The sequence below is a fragment of the Medicago sativa genome, chromosome 7 (assembly GCF_051527215.1).
Source record: "Medicago sativa cultivar Bolivia chromosome 7, Bolivia_mono, whole genome shotgun sequence".
NCBI classification, from domain to species: domain Eukaryota; kingdom Viridiplantae; phylum Streptophyta; class Magnoliopsida; order Fabales; family Fabaceae; genus Medicago; species Medicago sativa.
The window spans coordinates 30,820,930-30,839,013 of NC_140755.1; the positions used below are offsets into that span (position 1 = coordinate 30,820,930).

The 18,084-nt window shown below is 36.5% G+C and overlaps 1 protein-coding gene across 1 annotated transcript in view; it reads right to left on the minus strand.

Moving 5' to 3' along the window:
- LOC146905556 (uncharacterized) overlaps positions 1-14,766 on the minus strand; it is a 38,092-nt gene extending 23,326 nt beyond the window's left edge. Inside the window, exons 1-7 of the mRNA XM_085728573.1 lie at positions 14,682-14,766; positions 14,470-14,493; positions 11,584-14,061; positions 10,310-11,287; positions 9,626-10,180; positions 8,028-8,162; positions 7,816-7,839 (exon numbers count right to left, since the gene is read on the minus strand). Of these exons, the coding sequence (XP_085584699.1) occupies positions 7,816-7,839; positions 8,028-8,162; positions 9,626-10,180; positions 10,310-11,287; positions 11,584-14,061; positions 14,470-14,493; positions 14,682-14,766 (4,279 nt within the window). The remainder of the gene's footprint in view (positions 1-7,815; positions 7,840-8,027; positions 8,163-9,625; positions 10,181-10,309; positions 11,288-11,583; positions 14,062-14,469; positions 14,494-14,681) is intronic.
- Positions 14,767-18,084: the final 3,318 nt, after the last annotated feature.

The following is an 18,084-nucleotide window of genomic DNA, read 5'->3' on the forward strand; positions in this document are numbered from 1 at the left end:
ATTCTGGACTGCTACAGTTCGCCAGGCGGAATTTAGCTCGCCATGGCGAGCTGGGGATCAGGGCTCTCTGGAGTAGCTCGCCACGGCGAAAAATTTCGCCATGGCGGAGAGAATTTGGCCAGGCGAAATTGACTGCACAGCATGAGTTGTCAATTCGTTTCGTGGCCAGCGAGGGCTATCCGAGGCTCGATCTTGCAGTATCTTTTTAAACTATGAACCCCTCAATTCTAAGTGCCTAAAGTACAATTCCAAACAAGGTTTTAATCAAGGAAAAGGCATGGCAAATTGTTATCAATACTTGTTGATAAATGATACGCAAGAGTGATATGTTATGCAATAAGTCCGGGTAGTGATGAAATAAGAAAGGGCATGAACGTAGAGCCTCAACATAGTTGTTGAGAACTAGTAAGTTAAGCAAGAATCTCTAGAATATTAAGACGCGAAGTGTAATCTCTTCGCATAAGAGTTAAGTGCCATACGAGTATGGCAAGACGTGAATCGATTCCATATCCATTCACGAAGTAAGTTAAGCAAGCATTAAGCTTACCTCTAGTGGGATCGTTTAAGGGTCCGAGGTAAAAGAGAAGGCATGTTTAAGTTTATTTTTCATGCATAAGACTAAGACTTATAAGAAAGAAAGAGTGTTATGTCTCTTGAATTCCTTCCAAGGTTGGATTCAAGGGGTTCCCCAAGGGGAATGGTTAAGCCGCAAGGGAGCCGCATTTCACTAAGCTAAGGTGTCGTGTCTTTTGTATTCCATCCAAGGTTGGGTACAAAAGGTTCTCCAAGGGGAACGGGGTAAGCCGTAAGGGACCCGCACGCTCACTAAGGGAGTCCGGTGCGCTCTTGCTAAGCATTTCACCTGTAGTAAGGGATTATCTTCCGGGGTTACTCCACTCGGGACTAATCCATAAAATGAACCAAGATAATTGTTTGTTACACGCTAACATAATCAATGAAGCTGACTATGCATATTCATCATACGTTTATGTGTTATGTCATAGAGCCTTGGCATAGACTGTCAAGAACTAGAAAGAAAATAGAAGTAAATAGTTAAGAACTAGCAAGCTAGAAAGAGTCACTTTTGCGGCAAGGGATGATATTTTGTTAGATGCAACATATTCAAGTAAGCAAGTTAAGAAGGTTATACCGACGATGATCATAGGTTTCCCCTAATCGTCCGGTTTAGAGTTGTGTCATGACTTTAGCAAGTGAGGGCCTTGATGCGTAGATCGTATCTTGGCATTGCGGTTTTAGTTTTCCCCTTAACCGCCATGACACGTGTAAGATGAGAAGCCTATAACAAGTAAGATAAGCCTATGACGGGTTTAGCATGCACTACCGTCTAGGAAAGCAAGACTCCACACACGTATAATCAACCGCCAGGTTGTATTGTAGACACGTGGCGACTATAGGTTTTCCCCCGAGGTTGCCTATAGCCTAGGGTTAGGTGGAACTCACTGAGACATTATGTCTCATCCCAATCCTTATTTGTTTCAGATATCAGGATGGTTTGCAAGCTAGTAGCCGAATGGATGCTGCGACAAGTGTTGGTTCGTACCCGATGCCGGATGATGTGGATTTTCAAGGATGTATACATTATGTATTAGGAAAGTTAAGATGTAATCTCTTGTACGAACGCATGTTGTTGTATAAACATTCATTCGAAGTTTTATTGTTGTAAATTTTAATGTATCCAGTACTAAAGATAACGCACGTGCTAGACTTTCTAGATACGTCTAGTATGAGTGTTACACATTCCCTGGATGAATCTTATTCCGAGTGATCCAGGACTACCCTTCAAATTCAGGCGCAGACAATTTCCATTGACGCTTTGTTTTGCAATGACAATAAATAAAAGTCAGGGTCAATCTTTATCTCGAGTGGGAGTTTATCTTCCTAAGTCCGTGTTCACGCATGGACAACTCTATGTCGCTGTCTCTCGAGTTACTTCTAGAAAAGGTTTGAAGCTGCTCATCTTGGATGAAGATAATAATGTCTGCAAGGAGACCACAAATGTTGTGTATCGTGAAGTTTTTCAAAAAGTATGATCATTGATTATGTTTTAGAATTGTTGTTGTTATAATTTAGAAAATAAAAGTTGCGTATTGTTTGGAAGTTTTTTTGTTGTTTAATTTCTTTGTAAGGCATACTGGTCATTACAGGACATGCAATTTCTATATAAGCAGATCGTCCTGTCATTGACTTTTAATTGATGCACTTTTCAGATATAACAATACGCGGAACGTTTTTTTTTTTTACATCGTTGTTACCCTAAAATACAATATTTACATTAGACCATTGATTTTGTAAAAAATAAAAACAAATAACAATCGGCGTTTCTGTAGCCCAAACTATACTTATACACACCCGTAAAAAATTTAACGTTTGCATTCACAGACTAGGTGTGTACATCCGACACTGACTATTATATAAAAAAAAATACAAATTTTTTAATTTTTATGATTAATAAAATACATTATGTCAACAAATAATAATATACAGTACATTGACGTATTTTTGCAAAAATATTACATATGCTAAGTTTAACAATTAGTACCTCTTATACTACAAATAATTAGTATAAGTATAAATCCAAATACTTTAATCGTTATGTGCAATGTTTAGATATTTCAAAATATATACAAAATTAAGATGATATTTTTTTTCCATATCAAATTTAAATTATAACCACACTTATAACTTTAATATAACATAATATAAAATCTATACATTTGATCAAAAAAGTTTTTTATTTCCCGTGCTTGGCACGGGTCACTATACTAGTATATTTGAATATGCATGAATCCAACGTCTATATCCATTATTTACTAAAATTGTTTTTTAATGTGAATCAACTTGTGCACCGTATGACATCATGGTTAATATATAATTGCTTGTGTCGATTCTTTTCATTATTTTGATGGACTCTTTGTTTTGGATGTGCAACCAAATTAGGGTGTCTTTTTACTTTCACAAGATTCTTGGGTTGTTTGTTTTTCGGTCTCCATAATATGGTTAAAACCTAGTTCTTGATGATATTTGTGATTATCTATTATGCTCTATCTTATATCAATGTTTATAACACATGTCGGTTTACTGCTTCTAGTAACTAATGAATTAGAATTTTTTTATATATGATAAAAATTGAGTTTAATAAGAGGAAGTAAAGGTAGTTTCATGATACTGCTATTGGGGTGTGGTTATGGTGCATAAGGAGATCCTTATGCACCGTGCATAATTGCTTTCTACACCCCAAGTGAAAGTTTTTTTTTATTTTTTTATTTTTATTTTTTTAATTTTTTTTATTTTTTTTTCCAAGTGAAAGCATAAAACATGAAGAACATTAATAATTCATTATAATTAAAAAAAAAACATTTTTCATTGATTTAGTTGCTGATGATGTAAAACAAAATACCTTCAAAACCAAAATAATTGTCTAATGGTTTTGCTATGGGTATGGTTTCTATGAGTTGTACTTCAAAACCATTTTGCTGTGAAAATGGTTTCTGTGAGTTGTAATCCAAAACCATTTTGCTGTAGAAATGGTTTTTGTGAGTTGTACTCCAAAACCATTTTGCTGTGGAAAATGGTTTCTGTGAGTTGTACTCCAAAACCATTTTGCCGTGGGAATGGTTTCCAGCAAGAACAACATGAACAATATTTTCCAGCAATTCATTTTTTGAGCTTTCACTACAAATTCATCAAACATTTTTCCAGCAAAATTCCATAACCTCATGAACATTCATATGCATTTTTCCAGAACCTCAAGAACACATCCATAGTGTTCATCACAAAACTCATCAAACTACACAAAAACTCACAAAACTCATCACTGTTTCGATTTTTTTCGAATCCAACACTCTCAAGGGTTTGCAAATCCGAAACCAAACGAAACTGAAACTGAATCGAATTCCACCATAAACAGAACTGAAACGTATGAAAAAGGATTTTCGTGTTCTTGAGTTGTAGATCTAGGCTTCTGTGTTCATTATTTTCAAAATCTAAATCTGGATTTGTAACAAGGATAAAAAAGGATATCCGAATATGTGTTTGTTTTCAAGTTTGGGAGAGTTTTGAAATTCCGGCGCAGCGGCGCCACCACCGGCCACCGCGTCGGAATCTGGAAACGTATGAACATTGAAGTGAAGAAGATGAATATTGTTTAGTGAGAGAAGAGAATATTGTTTAGTGAAGAAATGAAATGGAAAGGAAAAAGAGAGTTCTCTAAAGAAAGAGAAACTTAAAAAGGATGGGCATAAGTTAACATTTTAATCATGTGTGCTCCTCTCTTCCTTTTTAAGATACACTAGCAAATCATGATCCATTAAACAAATCTGATGGTTATGAAGTTCTTATGCATGGTGCATAAGGAAATGGCTTATGCACCATAACTTACGCCCTGCTATTGTTCGGATTCCTAGATCACTTCACTACATGTTTGACAATTTCTTAAGGGGTAAATTAACAAATTGACTAGGTTAATAGGCTATATGCAAATTAGTGTTATGTCGTTTCTCGGCATATTTGTATACTGTCCATTTGTTTGTATTTTGTGTATATGATATTTCATTTTATACATGTTTATGTATATATGATATTCCAAGAGATGACATCACGGGTAATTATACACATAGATTTGAATGGCTTAAATTTTATTCAATTCAAGATAATAATATAATAAAGAGTCATTATTATTTATGATTTCATTTTAGGTGTAATAAAGAAGTAATCGATGATGTTTATTGATGTGTTATTTAATAATGTAATTGATGGATTATTTGACATATGATGTTGATTAATGACCAAATGATGATGTTGTATAATGTTGATTAATGACGATGCAAATGACGAGTCTGATAGATGAATTCTATTGTATTTGTGAGTTATTGATGATGTGTAAATATGTGGTATTTAGAGAGTCTTCTCTCATGCATCATATCATCTTTAGGACCATGTTGAATGACGAATGTTGTATGTATGTTCAGTAACACAACTCTGGCATACAAATGTTGATTAGAAGCCGGTACCGACATGCATATAGAGTCGAGTTAGGGACATTGCATACATAATTGCAAGTCTATTTGAAGACGTGTGATTAAAAATGTGTTATTTAAAGATGTGTAACTATTTAAAGATGTGTTATTCAATGATGTACTTCTATAAGATTATGTAAGTAAGATTTGTATTTTGCTAAATGACTATTCAATATTCTTAAATGTTGTTGATGCTTACATGTCATTATAAGATGTTGACTTATGCCTATTAATTTTATTAAATGAATGCATGTGTTTAAATGTGAATATTTCTTGACTGTGATGTATACATGCCTAAATGCAATTGATGTGTTCTCTTATCTGAATCTATACATGTGCTTATGCACCTCTTGTGTTGGATATATTCTCAACCTCTATTTGGACTGTACCCTCGCTTGGTACAGGAAGAAGAAACTTAGGAGCCTTTCTCGTCGTTTTTTCTCGCTGCTTGGAGTCTTTTATTTTATTTTGGGTCAAGCTCTGATTCTGTAACACTAGGGATTGAGGTTTATTCTTAATTATTATATTTTTTTGGAATTCATTATTTGAACTTAGTTAATTTTTAAGACAACGTGACAATGTTTGAACTTATTTTCCGTTGCGATATTTTTAATTAATTTGAAGTGGTTTTTGAATGATGAGAATGTGCGACACCCTTGTGTGTTGAATTGTTATTTGTATTTTAATTTATAAAATACTTGTTCGGGTTAGGGTGTTACAACAGTGACTTTGGACTTCTACTCCTTGGATGGTCAATATGCGGTGGTATGTGTTTCCAAAATCCTTCTTCTCAATTTTTCAAATTCTTATGTTTTCAACAATGAACTTCTCCTCCTTCTTCATGAGAGCGATACAATGATCTCTCACAGTTTCTCGCCTAGCCAAGCCACGTATATGTGTTTGGGCGTTCCTTTTGAAAAGTGGAGACAACAATTTTGATCTTAAATACGCTGAAGCCACCGCCTGAGTTAAGTCTTACACGTTGTTGATTAGGTTATGCTAGCCAGATTGTAAATCTCGAGGACTCATTTTGATGTGTGCCGTGCAGCTATAACTTTCTCGAGAAAATCTGTGAAATTTCAATCAGAATTCGGTGAAATTGTAAGTAACGGAGTGTGAGGATTGGAGTACAATGGTTGGCATGGAATGTCTTGCATCAGTTTTAGGTACACTCCCTCTCACTATCTTCCTCTAATTTCTAACAATTTGTTAGGGTTTATAAATCTCTACCACCATTTTATCTTTGCAAAGCATTTTCTCTTTCTACTGGGTCCGATTTATCTTACTCGGTGGTTCAATCAGATTGGATTCTACATCTGAGTGTTCCTTTGGCGAAAATGCAACTATTTGACAAAAAATCAAAATAGAACAATTGGGGTTACAAGTATTGGAGTTTTTTTTTAATTTCAGTTGTTATTTCTTTAACCTACTCATATGCAAGAAAATTGTTAATTTTATGTTTATAGAAGAAAACTATGAACTTTTCAACTCAAAATCGTTGGTTTTACTTTTTTTGTGAAATTTTGAACAAAACCATTTGCTCGATTGGTTGTTTTATTAAGTTTTGTTTTGAAAAGTCTCAAGCTTTATTTAAAATATTTGAAGAACTAAATGGGGTTGTGAATTTCTGTTTTATAGAATTATATAATTTCTATTACGAGATGACGCCTTATTTGTGTGTTTACTAATGTTGTTTTGCTTTGTATTTTACTTTGTTTTTGTTACTCATGGTGGCTGTTTTGGTTTTGTCCTTAAACCGCCATCTTTCTCCTTGAATGTTTTAGGCGCTGTCATTATAGTCCCTATTTGTATCAAAACTGCAAACTGGTAATGTTGTCATGTTACTTAAATTGGAAAAGATCAAAGAATAAAAAGCAATCAAATTGTGATGTTTTGTATCCAATTTTATTTGTAGTTTTCAATTGGTAAAGATTAAGGAAACAAAGGATAACTCAGGCTTTCTTTTAATTTTTTACTTTTGTTAAATTTGACAGGTTTCTTTTTTTATTAATGAACTTCGCGTTGTGATTTTTTTTCCTTCTTATTTTAGGGACGGTGGTTTGGCTAGATTTGAGTTCTTAATTTATGGTGTTGAGTGAGGCTTTGATGAGAAGGTCGTGCTTTGGAGTGACGGACCCAGGAAATTTGAGTAGTGAGGGCAGTATTTAAAATAATGAATAAGTAAATTCAATTTAGGTTTAAAATATTAAACAAAGTATGTTTTAAAAAATCAAACAAAGTAAAAGAAGAATAAAATTGGAAAGAATTTAATTAGCGTACTCTATCGGTGTATAATTATTCTACACATACATCCAATGATGTGCTGCTACAAAGAAAACTATTTTTGACTAACAAAGTGTATAATCAATGACTATTTTAAAATTTTGATATATTTAGGGACTATTGTGACTATTTGTTACACATCTAGAGACCAAAAAGATCATTACCCTATTATTATATTTTATTATACTTATAAATATATGACATTAAAAGTCAAACTACAAGGTAAACTGTAACGCCCACTTTGATAGTGTCTAGAATAATCAAAAGTGCGTTAAAACTGATATTGGATACATTAATTTTACAATACAACTTAACACCAAGACACAAGTTCAACAACCAAAGTCTTATGATACATTATTCTTCATAGAAGTTTGTCGTACAAGTCTAATTATACAACCACAATACTACATGTGCTAATAATTATACATATGCATCAACTACTTTAACACCAAGATGAAATCCTTGCAAGCCCGTTAATCCTGCACCTTTCCTTTACCTTTACTGCGAGAAACCTGAGATCCTGAACAAATAAGGAGAGGAATGAGACATAATGCCTCAGTGAGTTCTATCTAACCCTAACTAGTGATAACCTCGGGGAAAGCCTATGGTTACCACGTGCCTACTTTACAACCTGACGGTTGATTATACGTGTGTGGGTTGCTTTCCTAGACGGTAGTGCTTGCTAGACCCGTCGTAGGTTCAACTTACTTGTTATAGGCTCAATATCTCTAAGTATGACATCGCGATTAAGGGGTAAATCTAAGACCGCTATTCCAAGATACTCTCTAAGCATCGAGGTCTTTGCATATGTCACATTACTAAGTCGTACGATTAGGGGATAACCTAAAATCGCATATGTCACATTACTAAGTCGTACGATTAGGGGATAACCTAAAATCGTCATCGACAAAACTATCTTTAACTATTCTAGTCTGAAGCTTAAACGTATCTAACGTTATCTCATAGTCAACAATAATTGAATTAAGAGTTAGCGTTGAACAATAACAATATCTGGATTCATTTTATGGAAAGCCCCGGGGTGGAGTAATCCCGAGCGCAAACCCTATCTACCCGATGGAAACCTATCTAAGGTATGCCAACGAAACTCCCTAAATGACGTGTGGGTCCTTTACGGCTAATCCCGTTTCACCTAATGGAAACCTCTTGAAACCAACCTAGTGTGATCACAAGAGACACGACACATATATGTTGTTAAATCATTCTTAGTGAAAAGATATCTAATCGTATCACAATCTATCATTCATCGTCTAAATGATGCTATTCTATTCTCGACAAACTATGTCGAGTCTCTATGTTTCTTCCCTTGATAAACTATTACTTTCGCTTTCACATTCAAGCGATTCGTTCACAAGTAATTCTTAATGATTATGTTATGATTGCCATGATTTTTAATTCGAGAATCGTTACGTGTTAGATGCATTGCCTAGATGTCGTTTTGGGGTTATAAGGTTGTAAAACGATGAAAGAAATGCTTCGGAACGCACCACCGACCCGAGGAAGGGCCAACAGGCCAAAAGTAAGTTGGCCATTCCAGAAGGCTGCGCTATTAGCGCCCCTGGAGCGTGGCTTTTCTGGGGAATTACGCTATTAGCGTAGAATTTCGCTAATAGCATAGCTTTTCGGGTCTGTGGTACCAAAATTGCAATTTTTGACCCAAAACGCATCCTAATGCCTCCTGCAATGCACCAAAACATCCAGCAACATACTAAAGCAATAAATAACATATTTCATGGCAAACTTAACAAATAATCATCATGAATTAGCTTTAAAGTTCATAAACACATCTAGCGCAAATCATAGCTTACACACTAAGGAAGCTCAAACCAAAGGAAGGTTTTCTAACTAAGAACTCACCTTGCCCAAAAGAAATAAGATTCAAGTGTTTCAAAGCTTAGACCAAACCCTAGGTAGACAAGAATCAAAAGAGGGAGCTTGCTTCTACAATCTTTAGGTGTTTTCCATCAAGAACTTCTTATCCATTTTCATGATGCTTGCCTCAAGGAATTAACACAAGGAGTGGATGAATTTTGAGGGAAGATTGGGACCGAAATTTAGAGAGAAGGGAATGGGAATTATGGTTGGAAACCTGGAGAGAGAAAGTTCAAATGAAAATGAATATTTTGGGACCTTTTATCCTTAAATACCCCTAAAGCTCAAATTCCAATTACGCCCCTAAGCTCAGACGCGCACTTTCTTTCGTTAACTGATATTACTCGCAACATAAATGGATGGGGTATTACACTCTACCCCCTTAAAAAATTTCGTCCTCGAAATTTAGAATTTACCTGAAAACAAATGCGGATACTGCTTCAACATTTCTGATTCTAGTTCCCACGTAGCTTCACCATCCGGTGAACCTTTCCATACTACCTTCACTATAGGAATCTCTTTGTTTCTGAGGGATTTGACATCACGATCTACTATCATGTCTGGTTCCGGCTGAAATGTCAAATCCGATTTCAACTCTATAGAATCCAATTCAACTGGTTGGAAAGGATCCGGTACGTACTTCTTCAGTTGGGACACGTGAAACACATCATGTATACCTGACATAGCTGGAGGTAGAGCTAATTGATAAGCCACTGGTCCGATACGCTTGAGTATCAAAAACGGTCCTACATACCTAGGACACAATTTCTTAATCTTGGAAGTACCCCTCAAGCCCAATTTGGGAGTAACTTTTAAGAGTACATGATCACCTTCATTGAACTCTAAAGGCCTTCGTCGATTGTCCGCATAACTCTTTTGATGACTTTGAGCTATCCTCATCTTTTCCTGAATCGATTTAATCTTCAAGGTTGTCTCTTGAATGATTTCTGGTCCAAGAATACTCTTATCTCCTACCTCAGCCCAACATAAAGGAGTTCTACACTTCCTACCATACAAAGCTTCATAAGGTGCCATCCCAATACTAGAGTGGTAGCTATTGTTATAGGAAAACTCTATCAAAGGTAAGTGATGACTCCAACTTCCACCATCTTCCAATATGCAAGCGCGTAACATGTCTTCTAAGGTCTGGATAGTTCTCTCTGTTTGACCATCAGTCTGCGGATGATGAGACGTACTCAGCTTCAAGCGAGTCCCTAAAGCCCTTTGGAAAGCCTTCCAGAAGTGTGAGGTGAAGATGGGATCTCTATCCGACATGATACTCACTGGAACACCGTGTAACTTAACTATTTCTGAAATGAACAATTCTGCATATTGAGAGGTTTTGTAGGTAGACTTAACCGGTAAGAAATGAGCCGACTTGGTTAATCTATCCACAATTACCCAAATGGAGTCATGTCTCTTCTGAGTACGAGGTAAACCTCCCACAAAATCCATAGATATCTGCTCCCACTTCCATTGAGGAATTTCTAACGGTTGTAGCAAACCCGCTGGTCTCTGATGTTCAATCTTAACCTGTTGACACACTAGACATCTTGCTACAAAGTCAGCAATATCTAATTTCATACCAGGCCACCAATAATCTTTCCTTAAATCGTGATACATCTTGGTAGCACCAGGATGAATCGAGAAACTACTCTTGTGTGCTTCTTCTAAAATCATCCTTTTGAGTTCTGCGTCATTCGGTACACAAATTCTTCCTTCGAATAAAATCGCTCCATCCGAAGCTATAGAAAATTCTGGATGACCAATTCTCCTTCGTAACTCACCATCTGTCTCCTGGACTTGTATAATTCTCGACCGCAAGTCACAGGTGATTTCTAACTTGTGTAACCAAATACCATCAACATCCTCTGTGGCCTCAAGATTAAGGTCTCTAACCTTCTCGTGCAATTTACAAACATGCATTTTAACTTCGGCTTGAACCAAGGCCTTACGACTCAATGCATCCGCTACAACATTGGCTTTTCCTGGATGATATTTCAAATCAAAATCGAAGTCTTTAGGTACTCCATCCAACGCCTCTGCCTCATATTCAGATCTCTCTGATCGAACAAGTACTTCAAGATTTTGTGATCACTAAACAACTCAAACTGTGCTCCATACAAATAATGTCTCCAAATCTTCAAAACAAACACTATGGCTGCCAATTCTAGATCATGGGTGGGATAGTTTTCTTCATGAGTCTTGAGCTGCCTAGATGCATAAGCTATCACTTTGTTTTCTTGCATGAGTACTCCTCCAAGTCCTTTAGACGATGCATCACAAAACACAACATATCTCTTCTCCGGGTCTAGAATGGTCAAGACTGGTGCTTGTGTTAACTTCTTCTTCAGAGTCTTGAAACTCTTCTCACATTCTTCATCCCACACAAAAGGTACATCCTTCCTGGTGAGTCGGGTTAAGGGTAAAGCAATCTGGGAAAATTTCATAATGAAACGGCGATAATAACCAGCTAGTCCCAGAAAGCTTCGAACTTCTGACACATTCTTTGGTCTAGTCCAATTCTGAATGGCCTCTACTTTCGACTGATCCACTGCTACACCTCCCTGAGAAATAACATGACCCAGAAATCTGACTTCCGTTAGCCAAAACTCACATTTACTGAACTTCGCATACAATTGCTTCTCCCGAAGAATGTCCATCACTATTCTCAAATGTTGAGCATGTTCCTGCGGGGTCTTGGAATAAACCAAAATGTCATCAATGAAAATAATGACAAACTGATCTAGATAGGGCTGAAAAATCCGATTCATATAGTCCATGAAAACTGCTGGAGCATTAGTTACACCGAATGGCATGACTAAAAATTCATAGTGGCCATATCGTGTTCTGAAAGCCGTCTTTGATACATCTGAAGACTTGATACGAATCTGATGGTAACCCGATCTGAGATCAATTTTCGAGAACACTGACGCCCCCTTGAGTTGATCTAACAAGTCATCAATCCTTGGTAAGGGATTCTTGTTCTTTATGGTCACCTTATTCAGCTGGCGATAATCAATACACAACCTCATGCTGCCATCCTTCTTCTTGACTAACAATACAGGTGCACCCGAAGGAGACACACTAGGCCTGATGAAATGCTTTTGAATAAGCTCCTCTAACTGGGTTTTCAATTCTTTGAGTTCTAGGGGGGACATTCTATAAGGCGCTACTGATACTGGCTCTGCTCCTGGAATCAAATCAATTGAAAACTCAATTTCTCTTTCAGGAGGTAAACTTGTGATATCTGCCGGAAAAACATCCAAATACTCACTGACAATTGGAATGTCGCTAGGGCTTAAATCTGTTTCTGGAGTCACAGTGAGCATAACATAAAATCTCTTATCTTGAGCACAGATAAACTGAGCCATCTGATATGTGTGCTTAATCAATTCTGACAAGGCTACTCCTTCCACCGTATCACTAGTTGGCATATAGATACTCTTTTCTGCGCAGCCTATATACACATGATTCGCTGACAGCCAATCCATTCCCAAAATCACATCAAGTTGTTTCATCGGAAGACATACTAAATCTATATAATAAGTCTTGCTAGACACGGTGATAGGACAATTCTCACAAACATAATTAGCTACAACTCCTCCATCGGTGGCCGTAGTCACCATCATAGGGGGATTTAGTAATGCAACGGACAATTGAAGAGTTTCCACACATTGAAAATAAATAAAGGAACGTGAGGCACCACAATCAAACAAAACTCTAATGGGATTCTGACCAAGAAAACACATACCGCCGATCAAGTCTTCATTTTCCTGAGCCTTCTTCCCATCTAGTGAGTACACCCTGCCTCTAGTCATTGTAGTGCTTGCTCCTTTGCCTTTGTCTCCTCTATTTGGACAATTTGCCATGTAATGTCCCATCTGGCCACAAGCATAACAAGAGTTGTCACCCAGCTTACATTCCCCCGTATGAGCTTTTCCACATTTCTTACAAGTTGGATAGGATCTGAAAGAACCCGACTGTTTACCCCTCTGAGGAGACCCCTTTGGCTTCAATTTCTCATGATGTCTATCAACAAAGCTACCTCTTCTTCTATCAAAAGCAGTGGTACCTTCTTTAACAGCTTTGTCAAAACCTCTTTCCGCTTCCAAACTATTATGTACCATTTCATCAAAGTTTGTCAATCTCTGTTGACTGACCACCGCATACAACTCGCCCCTCAAAGCATGCTTATAATGATTAACCTTCCACATTTCATTACCCGCATACTCATTGTGAGTTGAGTAATGAGACAACTCCTCGAACTTCTTGGTAAAATCCGCCACGGACATGTTACCCTGTCTCAAGTGAAGAAATTCTTGTTCTTTTCTGACCTGGAATGTCAAAGGAAGGTACTTCTCTTTCATCACTTGCTTAAAATTCTCCCAATTCAACTCTAGCCCATTAGCCTCCATCCTACGCCGAGCAGTTTCCCACCAATCCTGGGCTGCACCTCGGAATTGATTAGTTGCAAAGATCACCTTATCTTCCTCGGTACAGTTAGCCATAAGGAAAATCTTTTCCATATGCTTAATCCACCTCTTAGCCTCTGGTGGTTCACCGCTACCATCGAACTCTGGAGGATGGTTCCGATTGTACTCTCGGAAAGCTGGGTTCCCCACAACTGGAGGTGGAGGATACTGTTGATGCACTCTTGGACATTGTTGCATAGCTGCAGCCCACTGCTGATGGGATTGAGTGTTCTGCTGGATCTGTTGTTGCATCATTTGCTGATTCTGCTGCATCAACTGTGCCCACATCTGAGCACTAGGATTCTCATTCTCCTCAACATTCTGATTAACCCTTGGCCGGCCTCGTCCTCTTCGCGCTCCGGACATTTTCGCACTAACTGCCATATTTAAGTCAAAGTGATCAATTTCAACCAATATAACAATGAGGACAATATCCTAAACTCAAAAGAACGACTTCTTGGATTGTAATATTAATGACCCAAGGCACGATCTGGAACGACCTGCTCTGATACCAAATTGTAACGCCCACTTTGATAGTGTCTAGAATAATCAAAAGTGCGTTAAAACTGATATTGGATACATTAATTTTACAATACAACTTAACACCAAGACACAAGTTCAACAACCAAAGTCTTATGATACATTATTCTTCATAGAAGTTTGTCGTACAAGTCTAATTATACAACCACAATACTACATGTGCTAATAATTATACATATGCATCAACGACTTTGACACCAAGATGAAATCCTTGCAAGCCCGTTAATCCTGCACCTTTCCTTTACCTTTACTGCGAGAAACCTGAGAATCTGAACAAATAAGGAGAGGAATGAGACATAATGCCTCAGTGAGTTCTATCTAACCCTAGCTAGTGATAACCTCGGGGAAAGCCTATGGTTACCACGTGCCTACTTTACAATCTGACAGTTGATTATACATGTGTGGGTTGCTTTCCTAGACGGTAGTGCATGCTAGACCCGTCGTAGGTTCAACTTACTTGTTATAGGCTCAATATCTCTAAGTATGACATCGCGGTTAAGGGGTAAATCTAAGACCGCTATTCCAAGATACTCTCTAAGCATCGAGGTCTTTGCACATGTTACATTACTAAGTCGTACGATTAGGGGATAACCTAAAATCGTCATCGACAAAACTATCTTTAACTATTCTAGTCTGAAGCTTAAACGTATCTAACGTCATCTCATAGTCAACAATAATTGAATTAAGAGTTAGCGTTGAACAATAACAATATCTGGATTCATTTTATGGAAAGCCCCGGGGTGGAGTAATCCCGAGCGCAAACCCTATCTACCCGATGGAAACCTATCTAAGGTAAGCCAACGGAACTCCCTAAATGACGTGTGGGTCCTTTACTGCTAATCCCGTTTCACCTAATGGAAACCTCTTGAAACCAACCTAGTGTGATCACAAGAGACACGACACATATATGTTGTTAAATCATTCTTAGTGAAAAGATATCTAATCGTATCACAATCTATCATTCATCGTCTAAATGATGCTATTCTATTCTCGACAAACTATGTCGAGTCTCTATGTTTCTTCCCTTGATAAACTATTACTTTCCCTTTCACATTCAAGCGATTCGTTCACAAGTAATTCTTAATGATTATGTTATGATTGCCATGATTTTTAATTCGAGAATCGTTACGTGTTAGATGCATTGCCTAGATGTCGTTTTGAGGTTATAAGGTTGTAAAACGATGAAAGAAATGCTTCGGAACGCACCACCGACCCGAGGAAGGGCCAACAGGCCAAAAGTAAGTTGGCCATTCCAGAAGGCTGCGCTATTAGCGCCCCTGGAGCGTGGCTTTTCTTGGGAATTACGCTATTAGCGTAGAATTTCGCTAATAGCGTAGCTCTTCGGGTCTGTGGTACCAAAATTGCAATTTTTGACCCAAAACGCATCCTAATGCCTCCTACAATGCACCAAAACATCCAACAACATACTAAAGCAATAAATAACATATTTCATGGCAAACTTAACAAATAATCATCATGAATTAGCTTTAAAGTTCATAAACACATCTAGCACAAATCATAGCTTACACACTAAGGAAGCTCAAACCAAAGGAAGGTTTTCTAACTAAGAACTCACCTTGCCCAAAAGAAATAAGATTCAAGTGTTTCAAAGCTTAGACCAAACCCTAGGTAGACAAGAATCAAAAGAGGGAGCTTGCTTCTACAATCTTTAGGTGTTTTCCATCAAGAACTTCTTATCCCTTTTCATGATGCTTGCCTCAAGGAATTAACACAAGGAGTGGATGAATTTTGAGGGAAGATTGGGACCGAAATTTAGAGAGAAGGGAGAGGGAATTATGGTTGGAAACCTAGAGAGAGAAAGTTCAAATGAAAATGAATATTTTGGGACCTTTTGTCCTTAAATACCCCTAAAGCTCAAATTCCAATTACGCCCCTAAGCTCAGACGCGCACTTTCTTTCGTTAACTGATATTACTCGCAACATAAATGGACGGGGTATTACATAAACCAAGCAAGTGACATATATATATATGAATGAAAAAAATTAAAATTGGTGTGAGGGCCTTGGCCCACATAGCTCTCTATGTGGGTCCGTCCCTGGAGTTAGGGCTGAGAATAAAGAACCCACAAGCATATGAAAGCTTCAGAAGTTAGTTTACAACATCATTATGTATTTGGGATTATTTTTTAGCATTTTTACTACATCTATGGTTGGATGAGATTTTTAATAGTGAAACAAATGAACCACTTGCATGAATGTTTTGTTTAATCTATATGTTATTTAATATCTTTGAAAATCAAGTTAGAAAGAGAAAAAAAATACCTCTGCTACAATCTTTGGTTCATTACTCTTAAAGCTTACTCATATAACTTATAAACTACAATATTTTTGTAATGATTAGTATGTAATGGTTTGAATTTAGGAGAACAGAAACAACAAAGCGTCAAAATAAGGGTAACATACATTAGCTTTAAGGCCATGATAAGTAAATAACTAAAAGCTAATATTCTTCTACACATTAGATCATATTCCTATTTAATGCAAATATTCCTATACATATTAGATACATAAGATTGGGTTGTTGCAGTAGGATTAGAAATTGTGTTCTGTTTGTTAATGGTTTCTTTGTTGAAACGCACTTAGATCATCACAAGGACTGACTTATATATATATATATATATATATATATATATATATATATATATATATATATATATATATATATATATATATATATATATGCTACTTTCTGGACATGATAATTTGAGCAGTAGTTAGGTAATTTGTCAACCCATTTAGGTCCAACCTGCCATGCTTTACATTTAATTTATAAGTCATTTTAGTTTTAATTTTAGATAATGTTGACAGGCTAATTGATAGAAGGAGAGAAGTTTACAAAGATGGAAAAGAAAATGGAGGATAAAAATATGTTACTTTGTGACTTTATCAACCAAATATTCTACTTTTAATTTTTAATTATTCTCTAAACTTATTCTGAAGATACTTGAACACATATAGATTAAAATACCTGATCTACATGTAAGAAATAAGTGATATTTAGTAATGTTCTTTTGTTAGTATAGTTTTTTAATGTCAAAGGTCAAGTATGGCATCCGAAAAAGTGTAATTAATTAATTTTTTTTTTTTTTTGCATTTTTACTTATCGGTTGACCTCTTTGGATGGCTTGCATAGGGTCATTCACCTATTTTTTACTTGATCACAACTTGACATTATTGTGAGGTATCAATAAAATAGTCAAACATGTTCCAAAATTTTTTAGTAAGCATCATAAAGGAATTTTTTTTTTAGGAAGTGCAAATTGAATGAACACAGGTAGCTAACATGTTTCAAAATTGAAGGTTCCAATTAATATGTTTTTTCAATGTTTTTTGCTATAGCTTTGTCCAATAATGTGTTAGCATAACTCCAAAATATATGTTAATGCAATCTATGTTTTGGATTTTCATATTCAGATGTTTGTGTGTAACTATTCAGAGTTGGTTGAAGGTAATTCTCTATATAATTCTGAGAGAGTTCGAGGTAATTTTCTCCATAATTCGGAGTTGGATTTTGGCGTGTGGACTGTTGTTGCGCAGTAGAGGTGTTTCTGATTGTAGCTGCTATATAGCAGTGTCTCTTCCACCCTTGCATTCTGATCTGTGTCATTGTGTTCCAGCTGCAACATATCTATTTTATTTTCTTCTCTTAGTTTTGGTCTACAAGTGTTTTTCTTTTGTTTACATATTTTTGTTGCCGGTTTTTGTTGGCTGTTTGTAATCGTCTCCTAATGGTTTATCACTATAGGTGGCCACAGTTTATCTCTTAAGTGTCGTTGGGTTTGATTTATTTTTTTAGGGGTAGTTTATGTCCTCTCGATCTTCTTTCATTTTGTTTCTTA